The sequence below is a fragment of the Heterodontus francisci genome, chromosome 5, assembly GCF_036365525.1.
Source record: "Heterodontus francisci isolate sHetFra1 chromosome 5, sHetFra1.hap1, whole genome shotgun sequence".
Taxonomy (NCBI): domain Eukaryota; kingdom Metazoa; phylum Chordata; class Chondrichthyes; order Heterodontiformes; family Heterodontidae; genus Heterodontus; species Heterodontus francisci.
The window spans coordinates 114,775,635-114,796,076 of record NC_090375.1 but is presented as its reverse complement, the minus strand read 5'-3'; the positions used below and the strand labels follow the sequence as shown (position 1 = coordinate 114,796,076).

Sequence of the window (20,442 nt, the reverse complement as noted above, 5' to 3'; positions counted from 1 at the left end):
GAATCTGATAAAAGTAAAAGGGGAAGAAGGGAAAGGAGGACAGAGAAAAAGGGAGTGAAATAAAGGAGGCAAAGATGTGAAAGTGATGGGAAGGAGGAGAAATAAAAATACTAATGAAAGGAAACGGATGTTAGAAAAGATGAGTAGGTAAGAAGTGAGACATCAAAAAGAGTGAGTGACACAGCAAGTGTGAGACAGATAGGAGAGAAGGAGGCATGAACACAAAGTGGAGTGACATGGCCATAGGAGAGACATATTTACAGAACAGATTGATACGAGAGCGAATGAGACACAGAAGGTAAACAGCAAAAGAGCTTTTATCTAGACTTACCAGTATCAGTGTCTTTAGAGCTTTTTTATGAGAAGTATCGCATGTTTTTTTTGTTGATGTTTATTGTCAAGGATGATATGGTTGAGAGCTGGCGGACAGCCATAAAGGCGGGGCTAAAGTGTGGTGAGTCGGAGACTTAGCAGTTGGCAGGAAAAAAGATAGAAGCGCAAGGCGAGAGCCAACTGTGTAACAGCCCTGACAACCAATTTTATCTGCAGTGCCTGTGGAAGAGTCTGTCACTCTAGAATTGTCCTTTATAGCCACTCCAGGCGCTGCTTCACAAACCACTGACCACCTCCAGGCGCTTACCCATTGTTTCTCGAGACAAGGAGGCCAAAGAATAAAAAGAAGATATGGTTGAATGGGCCATGAGAAAATGACTTAGAAATATAAAAAAGCTTCAGAGCTTTTTCAAGATGTTTCCCCAACACAACTAGGTTAGTCCACCCCAATTGGGTATCTTTAGTTTTCTTCAGATTACAGTTTTATATGATACGGCAGTCGGCAATATGGCATGTGTTTTTGTAAGTGTGGCACTGAGCTTCCTCACTCTGACACCTTCAGTACTCAGATGAAGCAATAGAGAATAAAACTGCCCTGACGTCATCAGACCGCCACAGAGAACGATGACATCATTGGCGATTCTTTCCCAAGCGCGCACGCAAAGACGTCAAACGTAATCAAATCAAGACAATGACATAACTATGACATCGGCATCTCCTTAGTAACCGCGCAGCAGGCCTGACTGCTCATTCCAAACTAAACTGACAAGTGCACCGAAGCCTGTCCTCACAGCACAAGGGGAAAACACATTTGAAAGGCTACAGTACATATACACAAGCTAAGGGCATCATCGTAAAGTGGGAGTTGCCAGGAAAAATAATTTAAAATCATTTTAATTGGGTTAATCAAGTCACAAGGTCAAGGAAACATACTATCCCTATTGTCGCTGACTTTCAAAATTATTACATCAAAAGCAAAAAAAAACAAACGTGACATAATCATCACTTCTACTCCCAGCACACCTTTCGCTCGTCCAGCAGTCCGAGTCCACCACTCGATGGGCAGTCTTCTGGTCGCTTCAATGCAGTTCGGGAATTGTAGTTCAAAAGTTTCCCATTCAATCCGCAATACCAATGGCAATGCGTTCAACTAAAAACTACGATAACCGACATGCATCGGGCTGATAGCGCATGCGTATCTGCACTCCTCTCTCTCATCGCCAGTATCTTCTGCCTTCAGTAAAGGAGACTTGTTTCGTTTCGTTTAATAACGGAAACTGCGAGTGGGAAGGAGAAAGGGGAGGAAACTGAGTACTTCCGTGTTTCATCTCCCAGTAAAGAACATTAGTGACAAGAACAGCCTTTCTTCTTATCGACTGACTATGACACTGTGAGCATTAACGACTAAAATATAGACTGATTTTACTATAACCAGGAATAATCAATGAAACAATGTTGCAAGGATCTAAGAAAAAAGACAAACGTATTCTTTCGGGTACGTGTCCGGATCCCAAGTGCCAGGCTCGGCTGTTTTTCCCAGCCTATGGAGTCAGTATAGAATGCACCGAATGCGGCCAGCGCCATGAACAAAGAAACCTGCTCAATGTAGAGGAAGTCACCGACCCAGACGTGGTACTGCACAATCTGCTGAGGAATGCTTTGCTGGGAGTCACGGCCCCCAAAAAGGGCACGGAAATGGTGAAAGTAATGGGACTGTCCAATTACCACTGTAAGCTGCTGTCTCCCATCCTGACCCGGTATGGCATGGATAAGCAAACTGGGAAGGCCAAACTCTTGAGAGCGATGAACCAAGGGGAAATGTTTGATTGTGCCTTGTTGGGGGACAGAGCTTTCCTTATTGATCCAGAGCACATTGGGACTATGGGCTATGGGAAAGACCGCTCAGGGAGTCTGTTGTACCTCCATGATACTCTTGAGGAGATCAAGAAGGCAAATAGTAATCAAGAATGTTTAATCCCTGTTCATGTTGATGGCGATGGCCATTGTTTAGTTCATGCTGTGTCCAGGGCTTTGGTAGGCAGAGAACTTTTCTGGCATGCTTTGCGTGAAAATCTCAAACAGCATTTTAAGGTAAACCTGGATCGTTACAAGGCATTATTCCATGACTTCATTGATGCAGCAGAATGGGAGGATATCATTAATGAGTGTGACCCTTTGTTTGTCCCTCCTGAAGGTGTACCTTTAGGTCTGCGTAATATTCATATATTTGGTTTGGCCAATGTATTACATCGTCCAATCATTTTGCTAGATTCTCTGAGTGGAATGAGAAGTTGTGGTGATTATTCAGCTACATTTCTCCCAGGATTAGTTCCTGAAGAAAAATGTTGGGGAAAGGATGGACAGCTTAATAAGCCTATTTGCATTGCATGGAGCAGTTCAGGGCGCAACCATTATATACCTTTGGTTGGAATAAAAAGGGGTCCTTTACCCAGGCTTCCTTTAAAACTGTTGCCTAAAGCCTGGGGTGTCCCACAGGAGCTAATTAGGAAGTACATACAGTTTGAAGATGACAGCTGTACATTAGGGGGTGACCGAAGTTTGCAGGACAAGTACTTGCAGAGGCTAGTTGCTGCGATGGAAGAAATTTTCTTGAAGAAGCATGACATCCACCCTTCTCTGGTAGCAGATGTTCATCAATATATATACAGAAGGACAGGGGTGATTGGAATACAGCCTGAGGATGTTACTGAAGCTGCAAAGAAGGCTGTAATTGAAAATCGTTTGCAGAAATGTTTGATTTGTGGTGCCCTTTCTGAGCTTCATGTGCCTACAGAGTGGCTAGCTCCAGGAGGAAAGCTGTACAGCTTAGCTACAAACACCCATGGCCAACTGAAGCCAGACAAAAATTACAGCTTTCCTGTTAACCATCTGGTGTGCTCATATGACCCTAACGATGATGTATTGGTGCCAGACTATAATTTGAGTCACTTAACATCCTGCAACTGGTGTCATGGTACTTCCATGCGCCATGTTAGAGGGGATGGTTCTGTTGTGTACTTAGATGGCGATCGAACTAATGCCAGATCTGCTGGAGGTAAATGTGGCTGTGGCTACAAGCATTACTGGGAAGGAAAGGAATATGATAACTTACCTGAAGCATTCCCAATAACTTTGGAATGGAATGGAAGGGTGGTTCGCGAAACTGTTTATTGGTTTCAATATGAAAGTGAAGTGGCTCTAAACAGCAATGTTTATGATGTTGCTATGAAGCTCGTCACCAAGCATTTTCCTGGTGAATTTGGAAGTGAAATCTTGATTCAGAAAGTTGTTAACACCATATTACATCATACAGCCAAAAAGAATCCTGATGAATATACTCCAGTCACTGTTGAAGGGGCACATAGTCGTAGAGTTGGTGACTTGCAAGATGAACCAGTATCAGAGCCACATTTACCTACAAAAATTATTTTAATGGGTCAGAAATCAAAGACTCTGCATAAAGAAGAACTGAACATGAGTAAAACTGAACGAGGTATTCAACAGAATATTACTGACCATGCAGCTATTGTGCAAAAGCGGAAAACTGACAAATTACGCCAGGATCAGAAGGGACCAGGCCAACCATCTTCTCCTGGAGCTGTTAAGGATGGATCATCATCTGCCCCAGCCACTCCCATTAAGTCCCCTTATTCTGCTTCACCTACCAAGGAAAAAAAGATTAGAGTAACCACTAGTGATGGGAGACAGGCAACACTGACTCTTCAAGCATCTGTAACATTTTCTGAATTTCAAGAAAGCATAGCTAAAGAATTTAATCTTCCTCCATATTTGCAATGCATACGGCATGGCTTTCCTCCGAAGGAACTGCATCCTCCTAAAGTGGGATGGGAGAATGAGGTTTTGCCCTTGCAACATGGTGATCGTGTTTCTGTGGAGATTCTGAAGGACAGCAAGGAACCTGTGCCTGCTGCTTCAACATCTGCAGCTCATTCCTGGAAAAGTGAAGAACCTGAAGCAACTGGTAGAGCTTCTGTTAAGGATATGCAAGAGCATATTGATCTTGAAATGTCTTCCCTCTGCCTTCTAGCAACCTTAATGGGTGAGAAGTTACTTTATCTTATTTTTGTCCATTTCAGTTCATTTTACTAGGCATATCATTGTGATAGCATTCTACAATTGGTATTAAAAAGGAAAAAAAAAACTAAAGGTGGAAATCAGGTAAAATCAGAAAATGCTGAAAATATATACTATTTTAATCAACGCCTAAAAGCGATAGATAACGGAAGGTTAACATTTCATGTTTGACTCATTATTGGGTTCTTTTGCTTCACAATACCAATATCTTGAAACGGGTACTGATGTATTTACAATCCACATAAATTTTAAGAGTTGAAATAGACTGCGCTGCAAGGTTGCTATAGTGTGTGTGTGTGTACGTACGTGTGTGTGTGTACGTGTACGCCTTGGGGGTGGGTTATAATGTCATCAGCAAGAGTGAACCTAGAGCCGTTGATGTAATCGGTACCATGATGTGTTGAAGCCTATATGTCTCTCCACCCGGCTGTTGTTTCATCTAATTGGGCTGAGTGATGTGAAAAGCATGGGGACAGTACAATAGCCTGCCTGTGGTACTGTAGCAAATTAATCTGATGAAAAATATTTACACTAGTTGGGTGTTGACAGGACAAGAGATATATTAATTTTAATATTCCAGACCTTAATTTATGCTGTCACTGCCTGGTACACATCACAGATTCAAATGTGATTAGTAAAATTAAATTTCTGTATCAATTAACAAATATGAGCATTGTTTGATATTTACACCCAATCATCTGAATTTTCAGACTAGTCATGATTAAGTGAAGATTGTTGCATTTGAAGATCTTTTAAAACTTTTTTGGACATTATGCTGCTCAGTGGGTAGCATTTGGGGTAATTTGTGTAAGCAATGGGGTAGAACTAGAATTAGTATTTGGAGAAAATTTGATTTCTGATTTCTCATGCATTTAACTGTTAAAATAAACTGATTAGTGACTTTTGCCACCAGACATTGTCCTGTAAATACTATAGAGCTGTATAACATTAGTGGAGTTTTGATCAGCCTGTTCGAACACTGAGTTTTGTATGCTACATTCGTAAGCTGAAGCCTTGAACTTCTACAGTTTTTGTGTAGGTCATGATTCAAAGTCCAAACGGCTATTATTACAGTGTAATTAAATCCAGGCATATTATTAGGGCCTGGGCTTATAGTGGCTGAATTATTGCATTATTACTTTAGATTCTTGAATATTTACCCATATTTGGGTGACTACATTCTACAATGCTGTTCATTTTGTGTGAAACTTGAAATAAATGGCATGGCACATAATATTTTTAGCCTTGTAATACTGGAGTTGTATTTTCTTTTCTCAACATCAGTTTTCTTGCCTTTATTTCTCTGACTATTAATATGACTACATCTCATTCTACTGGAAATGGTAGTTTCCCAAGTAGTTTACCAACCAGCTATGTGTGAGTTTTACTGGGCTATTTAAGCACACCGACTATCATAGTTGAGACAATTCGTGATTCTTTTCTACATGTGCGGTTTCAGCAGATATCTGGATATCTGGTCAGGAGTAGAAATGCTGTCTGTTATATTACTCTGTACCTTCCTTAGGCCATAAAAGGTGAACCCAATTGTGCAATCCTACACCCCTCAGCTGAGATTGCCTGGCTTGTGCTAAATTAACCATTGAGTTGGAATCATGCTGGAGAAGAACTTGGAGTAGGAGGGGGAGGATCCAGTTGTCATGGTTCACCAATGACATAGGTCGAACTTGGAATGATCTGCTGAGAGAGTTTGAGGAGTTAGGGTCCAAATTTCAAGCAGAATCTCAAAGGTAATAATCTCTGAGCCACGTGCCTATTGACGTAGGGATGAACAAATTAGAAGGTTAAATGCATGGCTGAAAGAGTGATGTGGGAGGCAGGGGTTTCGTTTTGTGGGCCACTGGCACCAATACTAAGAAAAGAGGGAGCTGTTCCGTTGGGATGGGCTTCACTTAAGCCAGGCTGGAACCAGTGTCCTGGTGAATCAACTAGGGCAATAGGCAGGCCTTTAAACTGATGGTGGGGGTGGCGGGGGGGTGCAGTGGGAGGATTCAGAAAAGGGAAAACTCAAAAGCAGCAAGGGAAACATCAAGGATCAAGAGCAGAGCAACTTTTTGAATAAAAATAAGCAGAGTGGGTCAGGAAAGGACTGTGAGAGTAACTGGTAATAGAGCATTAGTGACTAAGATCACATCAGGGAAAATTAGAAAAAAGTCAAAGCTAAAGGCACTATATTTGAATCCACAAAGCATTTGCAACAAATTAGATGAATTAATAGGTTTGATATAATAACCATCATGGAGACATGGTTGAAAAGTGACCAAGATGGGAACTAAATATTCCGAGATAATTAACTTTTAGAAGAGATAGGCAAATTGGAAAAGGAGGAGAGATAACCCTGATAAAGTATAGGATAAAGACAGTAGAGAGAAAGGATCTTAGCTCAGAAAATGAAGAATCAGCTTAGGTGGAGCTAAGAAACAGCAAGGGGCAGAAAACAGCAGTGGGAATTGTTTACAGGCCCCTAACAGTAGTTGTAGTGTAGGGCAGAGTATAAATTAGGAAATTAGAGATGCATATAATAAGGGTAATAGCGTAATTGTGGGGGACTTTAATCTTCATGTAGATTGTATCACAGAATTGGTACAGTGCAGAAGGAGGCTATTTGGCCCATCATGTCCGCATCAGCTCTCTGAAAGCAATTCACTCAGTTCCATTCCCCTGCCTTCTCCCCGTAACCCTGTGCATTCTTCCTTTTCATATAACAGTCTAATTCCCTTTTGAATGCTTCAATTGAACCTGCCTCCACTACACTCTCAGGCAGTGCATTTCAGACCTTAACCACTCGCTGTGTGAAAAAGTTTTTCCTCAGGTCACTTTTGTTTCTCTTACCAAATACTTTAAATCTGTTCCCTCTCGTTCTCGATCCTTTCACAAGTAGGAACAGTTTCTCTCTATCTACTCTGTCCAGACCCCTCATGATTTTGAATACCGCAATCGATTAGGCAACCAAATTTGCTGTAATGGTGTGGAGGACGAATTCATGGAATGTATACAAGATAGTTTTCTACATCAGCATGTCGAGGAACTAACTAGGGAGCAGACTATTTTGGAACTAGTATTTTGCAATGAGAAAGGGTTAATTAATAACCTTGTAGTACTGAGGTCTCTAGGGAAGAGTGACCATAATATGATAGAATTTTATATTGAGTTTGAAAGTGATTTAAGTCCAAAACTAGGGTCTTAAATCTAAACAAAGCAAACTACATAGGTATGAGCGGCAAGCTGGCTAAGGTATGTTGAGAAATTACATTAAAAGATATGACAGTTGACAAGTAATAGCTAGCATTTAAAGAATTAATATATCATTTGCAACAAATATACATTCCTTTAAGGCACAGAGAAAGTGGTCCAACCGTGGCTAACGAGGAGTTGAAGATCAAAGGAAGAGGCTTATAATGCCAAGAGTTGTAAGCCTAAGGATTGGGAGGGTTTTAGAATTCAGCTAAGGGGGACCAAGAAATTGATAAGGATAAAGAGAATCTGACAGTAGACTAGCAAGAGACATAACAACAAATTGTAAATGTTTTTATAGGTATGTAAATAGGAAGAGGTTAGTAAAAGTAAATGTGGGCCCATTAGAGGCAGAGACAAGTGAAATTATAATGGGGCATAAGGAAATGGCAGAGACGTTAACCAAGCACTTTGTATCTGTCTTCACGGTAGAAGACTCAAAAAAAAAAATTACAGAAATAATGGAAAACCAAGGGTCTCGTGAGAATGCGGAACTTAAATAAATCAGTGTAAGTAAAGAAATAGTACTGAGAAATTATTGGGACTAAGGGGCAACAAATCCCCTGGACCTGATGACCTGCATCCTAGCGTTTTAAAAGAAGTAACTGCAGATTGATCTACCAGAATTCCTTCGATTCAAGAACCGTTCCTAACGATTGGAAGATAGCAAACATAAACCCACTATTTAAGAAAGGAAGAAGAGAGAAAATGGGGAACTATAGGCCATCTAGCCTAACATCAGTAGTTGGCAAAATGCTAGGATCAATTGCTAGGAACATGGTGACAGGGCACTTAGAAAAGCATAGTATGATTAAGTAGAGTCAACATGGATTTATGAAAGGAAAAATGTGTGTGACAAATTTGAGATTTTTAAGAATGTAACTAGTAGGATGGTCAAGGGGGAACCAGTGAATATATAGTGCATTTGGATTTTCAAAAAGCATTTAATAAGGTGCCACACAAGAGATTATTGCACACAATTAGGATTCATAGGATTGGGGGGAATATAAAAGCCATGGATTGAGAATTGGTTAATGGATGGAAAACAGAGAATAGGTATAAACAGGACGCTTTTAGTTGTCAGGCTGTAACTGCGGAGCATCACAAGGATTAGTGCTGGGTCCTCAGCTATTTGCAAATTATTTTAATGGTTTAGTTTAGGGGACCAAGTGTACCATATTCAAGTTTGCTGATACAGTTAGGTGGGAAAGTAAGCAGTGAGGAGAGCGCAAAGAGGCTGCAGAGGGATTTCGACAGGTTGGGCAAGTGGGCAAGAACATGGCAGATTGAATACAATGTGGAGAAGTGTGAAGTTATCCAATTTGCTAGGAAAAATAGAAAAGCAGAATTTTTTTTAAAATGTGAGAGACTGGGAAGTGTTGGTGTTCAGAAGGACCTGGGTGCCCTTGTACATAAATCACAGAAGGTTAACATGCAGGTACAACAAACTATTAGGAAATCATTGGAAAATGATTGGCATACAACAGTAAAGATGTCTTAGTACAATTATATAGGGTCTTGGTGAGAGTACACCTAGAGTACTATGTACAGTTTCAGTCTCCTTACCTAAGGAAGAATATACTTGTCCTAGAGGGATTGCAACAAAGGTTCACGCAACTCATTCTGGGGATGAGAGGATTGTTCTATGAGGAGAGATTGAGTAGACGAGGCCGACATTCCCTAGAGTTTAGATAAATGAGAGGTGATCCAATTGAACAATGTAAAATTCTTACAGGGCTTGACAGAGTAGATGCTGGGAGCCTGTTTTCCCCGCCTAGCGAGTCTAAAATTAGGGGTCACAGTCTCAGAATAAGAGGTTGACCATTTAGAACTGAGATGAGAAATTTCTTTACTCAAAGGGCTGTGACAGTTTGGAATTCTCTACCCCATAGAGCTGTGCCTGCTCAGTCATTGAATGTATTCAAGACAGAGATCAATAGATTTTTGGGTACTAAGTGAATTAAGGATATGGGGACAGTGTGGGAAGGTCAAGTCGAGGTAGAAGATCAACCAAGATGTTATGGAATGGTGGAGCGTGCTTGTAGGGCCAAATAGCCTATTTCTGCTCCTATTTCTTATGCTGTTCCCATTGTTCAACCAGAGGAAATTTAAGACTATGTTGGACAAGCAAATTGACAACACAGAGGCAGTGGATGGGTCAAGAGAGATGGTGGAGATGTGGAGCTGGTTATCATCAGCCTACACATGGAAGCTGTCCCCATGTTTGTGAGCAGTGCCACTAAATATATGAGGAAGATGCTTTAGAGAATTCCATAAATGATGGTTCTATTCCAGAAAGCCAGTTGGTGAAGGATAGAACTGGAGCCAATCTTTACTTTTATATTTAATTACAATTACACCTTACAAGCATACACCACCTAACCCAACTACCACAGTTTTAGTTTGTGTCTAATTATACCTCTTTTGGTCCAATCAGAACATTGCCAATAAAGAGGAACTAAATGCCCCATTTGAAAGGGGCACCACTAATACACTGTAACAAAAACTAAGAATTCTAAAAGGAAACTTAACCAATCATTTTCGGGGGTAATGATACACTCCAGTCCCCTCGGTGTCCACCAGTCACGGAAGGCTTGAAGCGTACCGATGGACACCGTGTGCTCCCTGTCCAGGGACCACCAGGCAGGGATGTAGCTGTGGAAGAGAGGAAGGCAGTCGGGCCAAATGATCCCCTTGACCGCTCCTTGCCTGGACTTGTTGATGGCCACCTTGGCCAGGCCCAGGAGCAGTTCCACAAGGAGCTCTCCGCCACCCCCAATCTGCCAACTCCCCACTGCACCGGCTGGCTAAAGCTTAGGATTATGGGACTGAAATGCAGCCAGAAGTTAAGGAGCAGCGCCCTCAGATAATGAAAGAGTGGCTGCAACCATGCACGTCCTATGTAGATATGAAACACAGACTCCTCCAGCTCACAGAAATTACAGGCAGCCCGGGAGTCCATGAACCAACTTAACAGCCAAATCCCTGGTGGACAAAGCGAGGACTCCCACATAGAGAGCGTCCCACCGGGGATCCCCGTCTCCTGACAGCAGGATGGAATGCCACGGCATATCCGGACAGTTGGCGAGGCTGAGGAAGTGGAGCCTGTGCAAGAACAGCCTGTACAGGAATTCCCTCCATGCAGAATGGAATGGCACAGAGGGGTTTTCTGAGAGACAGCTCAGGTTGTGGGGCCGGGGCGCCCGAGGAAGGTTTCGGAACCTGGCACTGATGAGAAATTCCATTCGAATGGGTGTCAGTTCGGAAGGGAGTGCTGCACCTCTGAGCCATTCAACACCAATTGCAGTCGGGATGGAGCACCACTTTAAGTTTCTCAATGACATCCTGGAACGCCCTGTGGAACAGTACGGTCAGCCCTTTCAGCCCCAGGGACTTGCCCCTTGAAAGTTAGTCGAGGGCACCTGTCAATTCTGCCAAGCAGAGTGGACCATTGAGCCGCTTGGCGCCCTCCAGGCCAATCCTCGGCCAGTCATAGAGACACTTATGGCACAGAAGAAGGCTAATTAGCCCATCGAGTCCGTGCCGGCTCTCCAAGGAGCAATGCAGTCAGTCCCACACCCCGGCTCAATCCTCGTAGCCCTGCAAGTCTATTACTCTCGGGTGGCCATCCGACTTCCTCTTGAAGCCATTGATCGTCTCCGCTTCCACCACCCGTGTGGGCAGTGAGTTCCAGGTCATTATCACCCACTGCGTGTAAAAAAAAAAAAGTGCTCCCTCATATTCCCCCTGCATTCTTTTGCCCAAAACCTTCACTCAGTCCCCTAGTCCGAGTACTATGTGTTAAATGCCTCACTGGTGATGGGCTCCAAATCATCCCCAGTGCTCTTCTCCAAGCCACCATCCTCCTCGCGTCATCACCGTTGGTGGCCGATCCACCCACCTCACAGGCTGCATCGAGCGGTCCAGCTGACCCTACCTCTGAGACCATCCCAACCTCAAGATTGACAGCGGAGGGGTCCTCCCTGGACTTCTCTGGGGGGTTCTGAACCAGAGGGCAGCTGCAGTTCATGGCCCTGGGCTGAACGGCGACAAAGTGAAAAGCTCCATTCCCAGCACAGGACCTTCGGCACCAAAGTCGGAGATGGAGAAAGGGGGCTTTCTCCTCCCCTGCCAAGCGACCCAGCGTGTGAGGCCTTTTTTATTTGAATCCTTGACCAGGTCCTGGGGAATGTCAGCATGCGGCCGGACTGGCTCAGCCTCACTGACCTCGCCTGCCTCAGTCTCCAGGCTGTCCAACCCAGCAACGAGTGTTGATTATACCGGGTGGATCCTCCGTCTCTCCCGCAGGCAGGGCTTCCCTCCCATCCCTGGGAGATACAGGCCAGATAGAGGGATCTGTCTCACCCTCCCGAGGAATGGATGACCCCTGCTGACAGCGCATGGACGGTGCAGAGGGAGAAAGGCCTCCATGTCTGTCAAGGCCTCCGGCTCCTCATCCTCTTTCCCTCCTGCACCAGAGCCTGGCTGTGGGATGTGAATACTCTGCCAAAGCAGGCACAGTTTTGGTCACAGAGTCGCACACTGGATTACTCATGGCCATGAGGACATACATGGGCACGGGATGACTCGCAGGTTGGCTGGTGTTATCTGGGGGAGCTGGATTCAAGGTGCTTGGTTTTGCGCTATGCCTGCTTTCCACGTGGCCACTCCCTCTCCGTTGCTATTCCCGGAGGCCATGGACTTTGGGCGACAATGGAAAAACCCGAGTGTTTGGACACGGGAATGGTAGCAGGGGTAGGAGTAACCTTGGCTGCCTGGGTTGTTTTGGCAATCCAGGAGACCGGGCAGTTTTTTTGGATGTGCTCCACCTCCTTACAGGCATAGCATTGATGTCCAAAAGATGTGGTATGTGTTGCCCTGGTGCTGGATGGAGACCTCCTTCCGCATCATCTGCACACATCGGTGCTGCAGGCTAGTCTCTCTGAATTCAAGTGGGATCGGCATTATTCCCAATCTCATTTCTCCCAGTCGGCAAAGGTGGGGGAGGAGGAGCTCACCTGGGATAAAGGGTGGGACATTTGAGATGACTAATTGCTGCACGGTGGCCTCGAGAGGGTCCATCAGCAGGAAGGTCCTGCCCAATGTAAGCCTGAGGACCAGGTGCACAATCTGCTCAGTCTTCAGAAGGAACACAGCCTTCCCATACATTTTCGAGGTGGCTCCAATGGCTGAAGGCCCAACAACATGCCTCGACCGTCATATTGGGATGAGTGTCGCTCTTCACCCCATGATTTTAGTGATGAATATAACCGGTGATGTGGCTGTAGGAGCAGTGGGAGCAGCAGAGGAGGCACTCCCACATAGTTCTTTTCAGACACTACCACTGGAGAAGGTGGACTTGCCATTGATGCTTTACGAGCTGCATGCCCACCCCAAGTGTCTGATGGCCTTCGTCTGCAGCGAAGGTCACTGAAAAGGGAAAAAACACCCCTCCCTTAGATTGGGATGGGAGAGTGCCTTCCTCCTTTTCTGTGCAGTTCTAACACAAAATTAATAATTAGAGGGACAACTTATATGGCGCCTTTACCGTAATAAAAACGTCCCAACGAGCTTCACAGGAGCGTTAAAACAAAATATGATACTGAGCCACATGATGAGATAATAGGTCATATGACCAAAAGCTTGGTCAGAGGTAGGTTTTAAGGAGTGTCTTAAAGGAGGAAAGTGAGGTAGAGAGGTGAAGTTTAGGGAGGGTATTCCAGAGCTTAGGGCCAAGGCAACAGAAGGCGCGGCCACCAATAGTGGAACGATTAACATCAGGGATGTGCAAGAGTCCAGAATTAGAAGAGTGCAGGTAGCTCAGAGGGTTATGCAGCTGGAAGAGATTAGAGAGATGCGGAGGGGTGAGGCCATGGAGGGATTTGTAAACAAGGATGAAAATATTAAAATCAAGAAGTTGCATGACTGGGATCCAGTGTAGGTCAGCGAGCACAGGAGTAATAGGAGAACTGGACTTGGTGCGAGTTAAGACGTAGGCAGCAGAGTTTTGGATGACCAAGTTTACAGAGGGTAGAATGTGGGAGACGAGCCAGGAATGCATTGGAATAGTCAAGTCTAGAGGTAATGAAGACATGAATGAGGGTTACAACAGCAGATGAGCTGAGACAGGAGCAAAGTCAGGTGATGCTACATAGGTAGAAATAGGCAGTCTTACTGTGAATATGAGTCGATATCTCGTCTCGGGGTCAAATGTGATAAAGGTTGCATACAGACTGGCTTAATCTTAGAATGTTGCCAGGGAGAGGGATAGAATCGATAATGAGGGAACAAAATTCAGAGCTGGGACCGGAAACAATGGCTTCAGTCTTCCCAATATTTAATTGGAGGAAATTTCTGCTCATCCAGTGCTTGATGTCAGATAAGCAGTCTGATAATTTAGCAACAGCGAAGGAGTCGAGAGAGATTATTGTGAGGTAGATCTGGGTGTCATTTGCGTATACGTGAAAACTAACGCTGTGCTTTTGGATGATATTGCCAAGGAGCAGCATGTAGATGAGAAATAGGAGGGGGACAAGGATAGATCCTTAGGAGACACCAGAGGTAACGGTGCGGGAGCAGGAAGCGAAGCCATCGCAAGTGATTCTCTGGTTACGATTAGATAGATAAGAATGGAACCAGGTGAGAGAAGTCCCACCCAGCTGAATGCCAGTGGAGAGGTGTTGGAGGAGGATGGTGCGGTCAACCATGTTAAAGGCTGTAAACTGGTCGAAAAGGCAAAGAGGGAAGGTTTACCTTTGTCACAGTCACGTAGGATGTCATGTGACTTTGATCGAGTTGCTTTGGTACTGTGGCAGGGGCAGAAACCTGATTGGAGGGATTTAAACATGGAGTTCTGGGCAAGATGGGGACAGATTTAGGAGGCGACAACATGCTCAAGGACTTTGGAGAGGAAAGGGAGGTTGGAGATGGGACGGTAGTTTGCAAGGACGGTGGGGTCAAGGTTTTTTTTTTCAGGAGAGGTGTGATGGCAGATTTAAAGGAGAAGGGGACAACACCTGAAGAGAGAGAACTGTTATCATTATCGGCTAACTTGTCAACAAGGAGGGGAAGTTGGGTGGTCAGCAGTTTAGTGGGAACAGGAGGTGGGTCTCATGGACAAGGTGAGTTCAGAGAGGGCATAAGGGGAGATAGGAAAGAAACTAGAGCAAGATGCGAGTTGAGGGGTAGGGCAGGCGGGAGAATTATAGGAAGCTTGACCAGGTGGGCTAGTGGAAGGAAGGGATGCAGCAGAGGCAGCTGATCGGATGGTCTCGATCTTGGTGAGCTGCTTGTACTTCTTGTTGGAGGTAAGGGCAAAGGAGACAGAGGAGAGGGATTTAACAGGACAGCTTGCAGGAGAAAAAGAAGCCAGAGGTTATCATTACATTCCAGGATGATCCTGGAAGAGTGAGCAGTTTTAGCAGGTGAGAGCATCACCCAATAGTGTATTAAGTGGTCCATCCAGATCTGGCAGTGGATGGCTGAACCAGTTGTTCACCATATCCTTTCAAGTCTACTTGAACTTAAGGGAGTGAAGATGAGGGCCATACCAGGGGGACGGCCAGGATGAGAGAGAGTAGTGATTTTATTGGGGACTAGGGCATCAAAGTTGGAGGTGAGGGTGCAGTTGAGCAAATCAGTAGCTGCAGAAATGTTGTGGCGAACGGAGGGCCAAAAGCTAGAAATCTGGGATTTTGAAAGTGCAGTTGTAAGTAAATTGGGGGATGGATACAAAAGGACGTAAAAAGGGTTGAAGTGTGTAAGGGGATGTGGGTGGTAACTGATACAAGGAAGTGATCAGAGATGACCTTATCTGTGATTAATACGATGAGACTAAAAAGACCACTGGCAAGGTCAGCGAGGTAGCTATGAATATGGGTTGGGGTGTTTACATTGAGGGAGAGATATAGGGAGGATAAGAGAACTGTGAACTCAGGAGAGAGAACATGATGAGTTGAGATGGAGGTTGAAATCACCGAGGATGTGAAGTCATTCAGTGCAGAGCCTGAGGGAGGAAAGCAGTCAAGATATCTCAAGTAAGAATTTTTTTTTATCATACTTGGGAAGGTGGTAGTGAAAGATGATTTTAAAAGAGAAGTGGTAGAGGTCGCAGGTTTGGAAAGTGCTGTTGAAGGAGGCTTGGTGATTTGCTGTGGATGGTACACGCTGCTGCTAATGTGTGCTGGTGGTAAACGGGCTTTCGGGTGTCAGGAGGTGAGTTACTCACTACAGAATTCCTCTCACAGAGAGAGGGAGAGAGAGACAGAGTGAAGAAGGCAACGTCAAGGGGTCAGGTCCCTGGTCAAAAATGTGGCTCGGTGGGTGGGTGTTGGAGGGGTGCACCTTCCCGAGATTCTTGTTAGTTTCTGGTAGTGATGATCTTCTTGGTGAGGGAGGAGATGTCTTCACCCAGGACAGCTGGAACTGCACAAGCACAGTCCTGCACTGGATCCCACTGATAAGAAAGAAGAGTTCACCCAGGCAGCTGCAGCTGTCCTGGCCCAGGTTATGGGGAGGGGGAGCGCACACACTTATACCTACACCCCTCACGATCTTCCAGCCTCCGTTGTCTTTCCTCCCCCTACCTCTTAAGTAACAGGCCTTATGAAAGGGCACCAGACACCCACCACTTATTGTTGAAGATGGTCTCTCACTCTCTCTCCTTTCTTTTGAGCAGGAGTTTTGAAAGTTTCCTCTCTGTTGTCGTTGTTGACTTTTCCTTCCTCTCTCCTCCTCCTAATATGTGGAGTCAGCAGCAGAGCAAATTGAAATGCTCCTCCTGAGCTCCTTCACTGTTTTTCTCCTCCAGGCCACAGCAACAGGATCAGGAGCAATACCTCCTCTCCTCTGGGCTGCAGGCAGCAGCAGAAAGCCAGTTGGTGAAGGAGCCAATCTTTAAACACTTATATATTTATTTAAAGAGTTACACGTTACAAGCATACACATCCTAACCCAACAACCAGAGTTTTAGTCTGTCTGTTTATAGGGGCTCAAGTGAAATGGAGGAGAGACATTAGAGGAGGGTGGTGTGGTCAACTATGTCAAATGCTGCAGAGAAGACAGGGAGGGATAATGCATCACAGTCACAAAGGATGTCATTTCTGACTTTGATTAGGGCTGTTTTGCCACTGTAGTCGGGGTAGAAATCTGATTGATTCATATAAGGAGTTGTGAGAAAGATAGGCATGGAGTTGTGAGAAAGATAGGCGTGGAGTTGTGAGAAAGATAGGCGTGGAGTTGTGAGAAAGATAGGCGTGGAGTTGTGAGAAAGATAGGCGTGGAGTTGTGAGAAAGATAGGCGTGGAGTTGTGAGAAAGATAGGCGTGGAGTTGTGAGAAAGATAGGCATGGATTTGTGAGGCAACATGTTCAAAGACAATAGAAAGGAAAGTGAGGTTCACATGCGGTGGTAATTTACATGGACTGATGGATATTTGAAGAGGGCAATGATGGCACTTTTGAAAGGATAGGCAAGAGTTTCAATAGCAGTGGAACTGAGGTAGTAGGAACAGAAGGGATCAATATTTGAAGTGGAAATAGGCAATTCTAGTGATAGGCTGGATATAGGATTTGAAACTCAGTGCAGGGTGAAACAGGCACTGAGAACGCGCACTTTTTGGGTTCAGCCTACAGTAGCATTTAGGTAGGGGCGTTAAAGTAAAAGTTTTTTCAGGAGCCGGGTGAGGTGGATTTGGTTTGGTCCTTATTGAGTTGAAGAAAATCCTGGTTACCACAACTGGATGTCAGAGCTAATATAAAATAAAAACAAAAAATGCTGGAAATACTCAGCAGGTCTGGCAGCACCTGTGGAGAGAGAAGCAGTTAACATTTCAGGTCAGTGACCTTTCATCAGAACTGACCTGAAATGTTAACTCTGCTTCTCTCTCCACAGATTTTGCCAGACCTGCTGAGTATTTCCAGCATTTTTTGTTTTTATTTTATATTTCTAGCATCTGCAGTACTTTGCTTTTATTTTAGATGTCAGAGCTGTAGTGCAAGAGCAGTCTAGGAGTTCAGTGTAGTGGTGATGGAGGGGTAAGGATTAAATTGAATCATCATGTATTTAACTTTTTTAAAAAGTTGATCCTTCCAAGAAACGGATAATTGTGAAGCTAGATAGATTGGAGTTTTATTAAATGAAGAGAGGTTATTACATGCAAAAGCCACAGGCAGTTCTACTGTTGAATTAGTTATTTAGTCTAATCTTGTGCACATACTTGTTTCCGTGTATTAAATGAATACACAATATCAGTAGTACGATTTGTTTTATTTTCAGGTGCATTTATCATCAACTCAAAGGACAGCAGAATTATCACTTGTACCTATCCGATAAAAGTGAAAATCTTTGAGTAGCAAATGATTTCATAGAATGAATCATAAAATGGTTATAGCATAGAAGGATGCCATTAGTGTGTTGTGTGGTCTGGTGCCAAACTGAAGAAAGATTGACATACTTGACTTTTGTTGCCTTCATTAATAAATTTACACATTGCTAGTTTGATTACAATGCACCTGCTTTATCATTCATTACTACATCATTTTCCTTTTCAAGCACTATGCAAATACTATATTAGTACATGGCATATGCATGCTGCATTACAGTATTCTGTAATATGGCTAATTGAAATATTTACTGGTAGGTCTGCTATGCTGTTGCTCATTAATTAGGCTGGGAACTGGAGTGTTGTTTCTGATAATCACTTGAAACAGTAGTCATTTGACTTGGCCCACGTCTGATGGACTTCGACTATCTGAGATCAGCATCAAAGTACCTAATAATCATATCCTCTGGTATCGGTCCCAACATCTGTCTCCTCCAACACAACATCATTTATTTAATAGTTTGAACAAAATAATACATTAAAAAAACTTTATTCTGCTATGCACTGAATAGTTGTTTGTAAATTTTCTGCTTGCGATTCTAGTTATTGTAGTTGAACAGAAGCAGATGAAAACTACATCTTCCATGATTCTCATAGGCATAGCATTTGTTCATTGCAACTGAAAATCCCCAACATTCAAGGCCCAGGTAAAATTCCCAACTGAAGCTCAGGCTCTGGACTGGAGATCAGTCTTATGTAGGGGACATTTCTTGCAGGCATTTCTAATGTTAATTGACCACTTTTATGGGTAAGCTTAGTGATTTTTTTTTCAGAATGATGTAATTTCTTATAAAAACAGAAAATGCTGTAAATAATCAGGGCAAGCAGCATCTGTGGAGAGAGAAACAGTTAACATTTCAGCTCGATGAACTTTCGCCAGAATTGAAAAGTTACCTCTGTTTCTCTCTCCATAGATCCTGCCTGATCCGCTGAGCATTTCCAGCATTTTTTGTTTTGATTTCAGATTTCCAGCATCCACAGTATTCTGCTTTTGTGTTGTCATTTCTGCGTGTGTTTTGTTCTAATTGTTTTTATGTGGATGTTATTTTTAATTATGTACACTTAGCAGAATGAATAAGGATATTATTGGTTGAAAAGAGCGTGAAAGAATTGATTGATTTTGTTGAATCATACAGCGTAGTAGGAGGCCGATTGTGACTGTGCTGGCTGTAGGAAGTCTTGCATTGATAAGTATATTTATTTTTCAAAAAGGCAGAGCAGTGTTCCTTTGCCGCGCTTATGTCATCTTTTGTAATTTTTATCTGCTTTTTTTTCAAAGAAAATTAATGGCCGGCTAATTGCTTTTGTGCAGTTCCCTTTTTGTGTGTGTGTTCTAATTATTAAGTTGCAATAGCCACCTTTTTCAAATTGTGCCTAATGCAACATTCAACAAAAGCTTTCTTGTGGGTAATGGAATAAATAAAAAAATGACACATCTTGGCTATCCATGTTGCAGTAACATAACTAAATAGGATGTAGACATCATAGGACAGGTACTGAAAATTGGAAATATGTACAATTTAACTTTTTTGTTTAATAACACAGCAAAGACTTGTTGAAATGTTGCAGAAGAAAGACCTTTGAAAATCTGTGCGCAAAGTTATGAATTTTTCCTCCTGGTTTTTGTTTCACTTGCAAAAATCCCAATGCTTCCTGGATAATATTTATAATCTTTTTGTTTTCATTACTGAATTTGTATTGGCAGACATTTCTGAATATCTGTATGCTTTAAAATAACATACTGATAGCTTAGAATTTAAACCTATGTTGCATCATTTCATGTAATAGCTGCACTGCAATGGTATATTATTACTCAAGGTGCATTACTGTGACTTTGCTGAAACAAAGAATTATATATAAAATCAGCTACCTGAAGCTTGTTAAAATTTCAGTAGGAGAATTTTGAAATATCCAACTTTTTTGCCATCTAAATTTAACTTCTGTAATGCATATGTAAAGGCTCAGATTCCTGTTCTTTAGTTAAACGTATCCATTAAACACACCCTTGCATTTTAAGAATTTACGACAACTTTTGCTTGAAGTTCCATCTGCACCCAGCTGTCACTATGCAAACACTTCTACATTTTTGCAATTGTAGTTAATGCTACAACAAACTCAAAATTTAACTTGATTCACATGTTTACAGAGAAATAAGTGACTGCTGCAGTTCATAATTTCATTTCCAATTAAATGCTGCTATAATTGTTCAATAAAAGATATTCAGCATTTTGTACATTAGTTGAAAAATGTGGGCATTCAATGTCGTTGAACGTTATCTATTGACCAGATAAAGCTGGTTCAATTTGGACTCTCGACAAGGTTTGGTACACAACCTTTAAAAGTACTTTGAACATTATTACTGGAGCCAGTTTACGTTTGAA

The 20,442-nt window shown here is 43.1% G+C and overlaps 1 protein-coding gene across 3 annotated transcripts in view; it reads left to right on the top strand.

The window, feature by feature from the left end:
• Positions 1-1,599: 1,599 nt before the first annotated feature.
• The window catches only part of vcpip1 (valosin containing protein (p97)/p47 complex interacting protein 1), a 55,082-nt gene continuing 36,239 nt past the window's right edge, over positions 1,600-20,442 (top strand). For all 3 annotated transcript variants that reach the window (XR_010975061.1, XR_010975060.1, XM_068031935.1), the window contains exon 1: positions 1,600-4,393. Coding sequence is in view for 1 of the 3 variants with exons in the window: in XM_068031935.1 (XP_067888036.1) it covers positions 1,786-4,393 (2,608 nt within the window). In the remaining 2 variants the exon portion in view is untranslated. The remainder of the gene's footprint in view (positions 4,394-20,442) is intronic.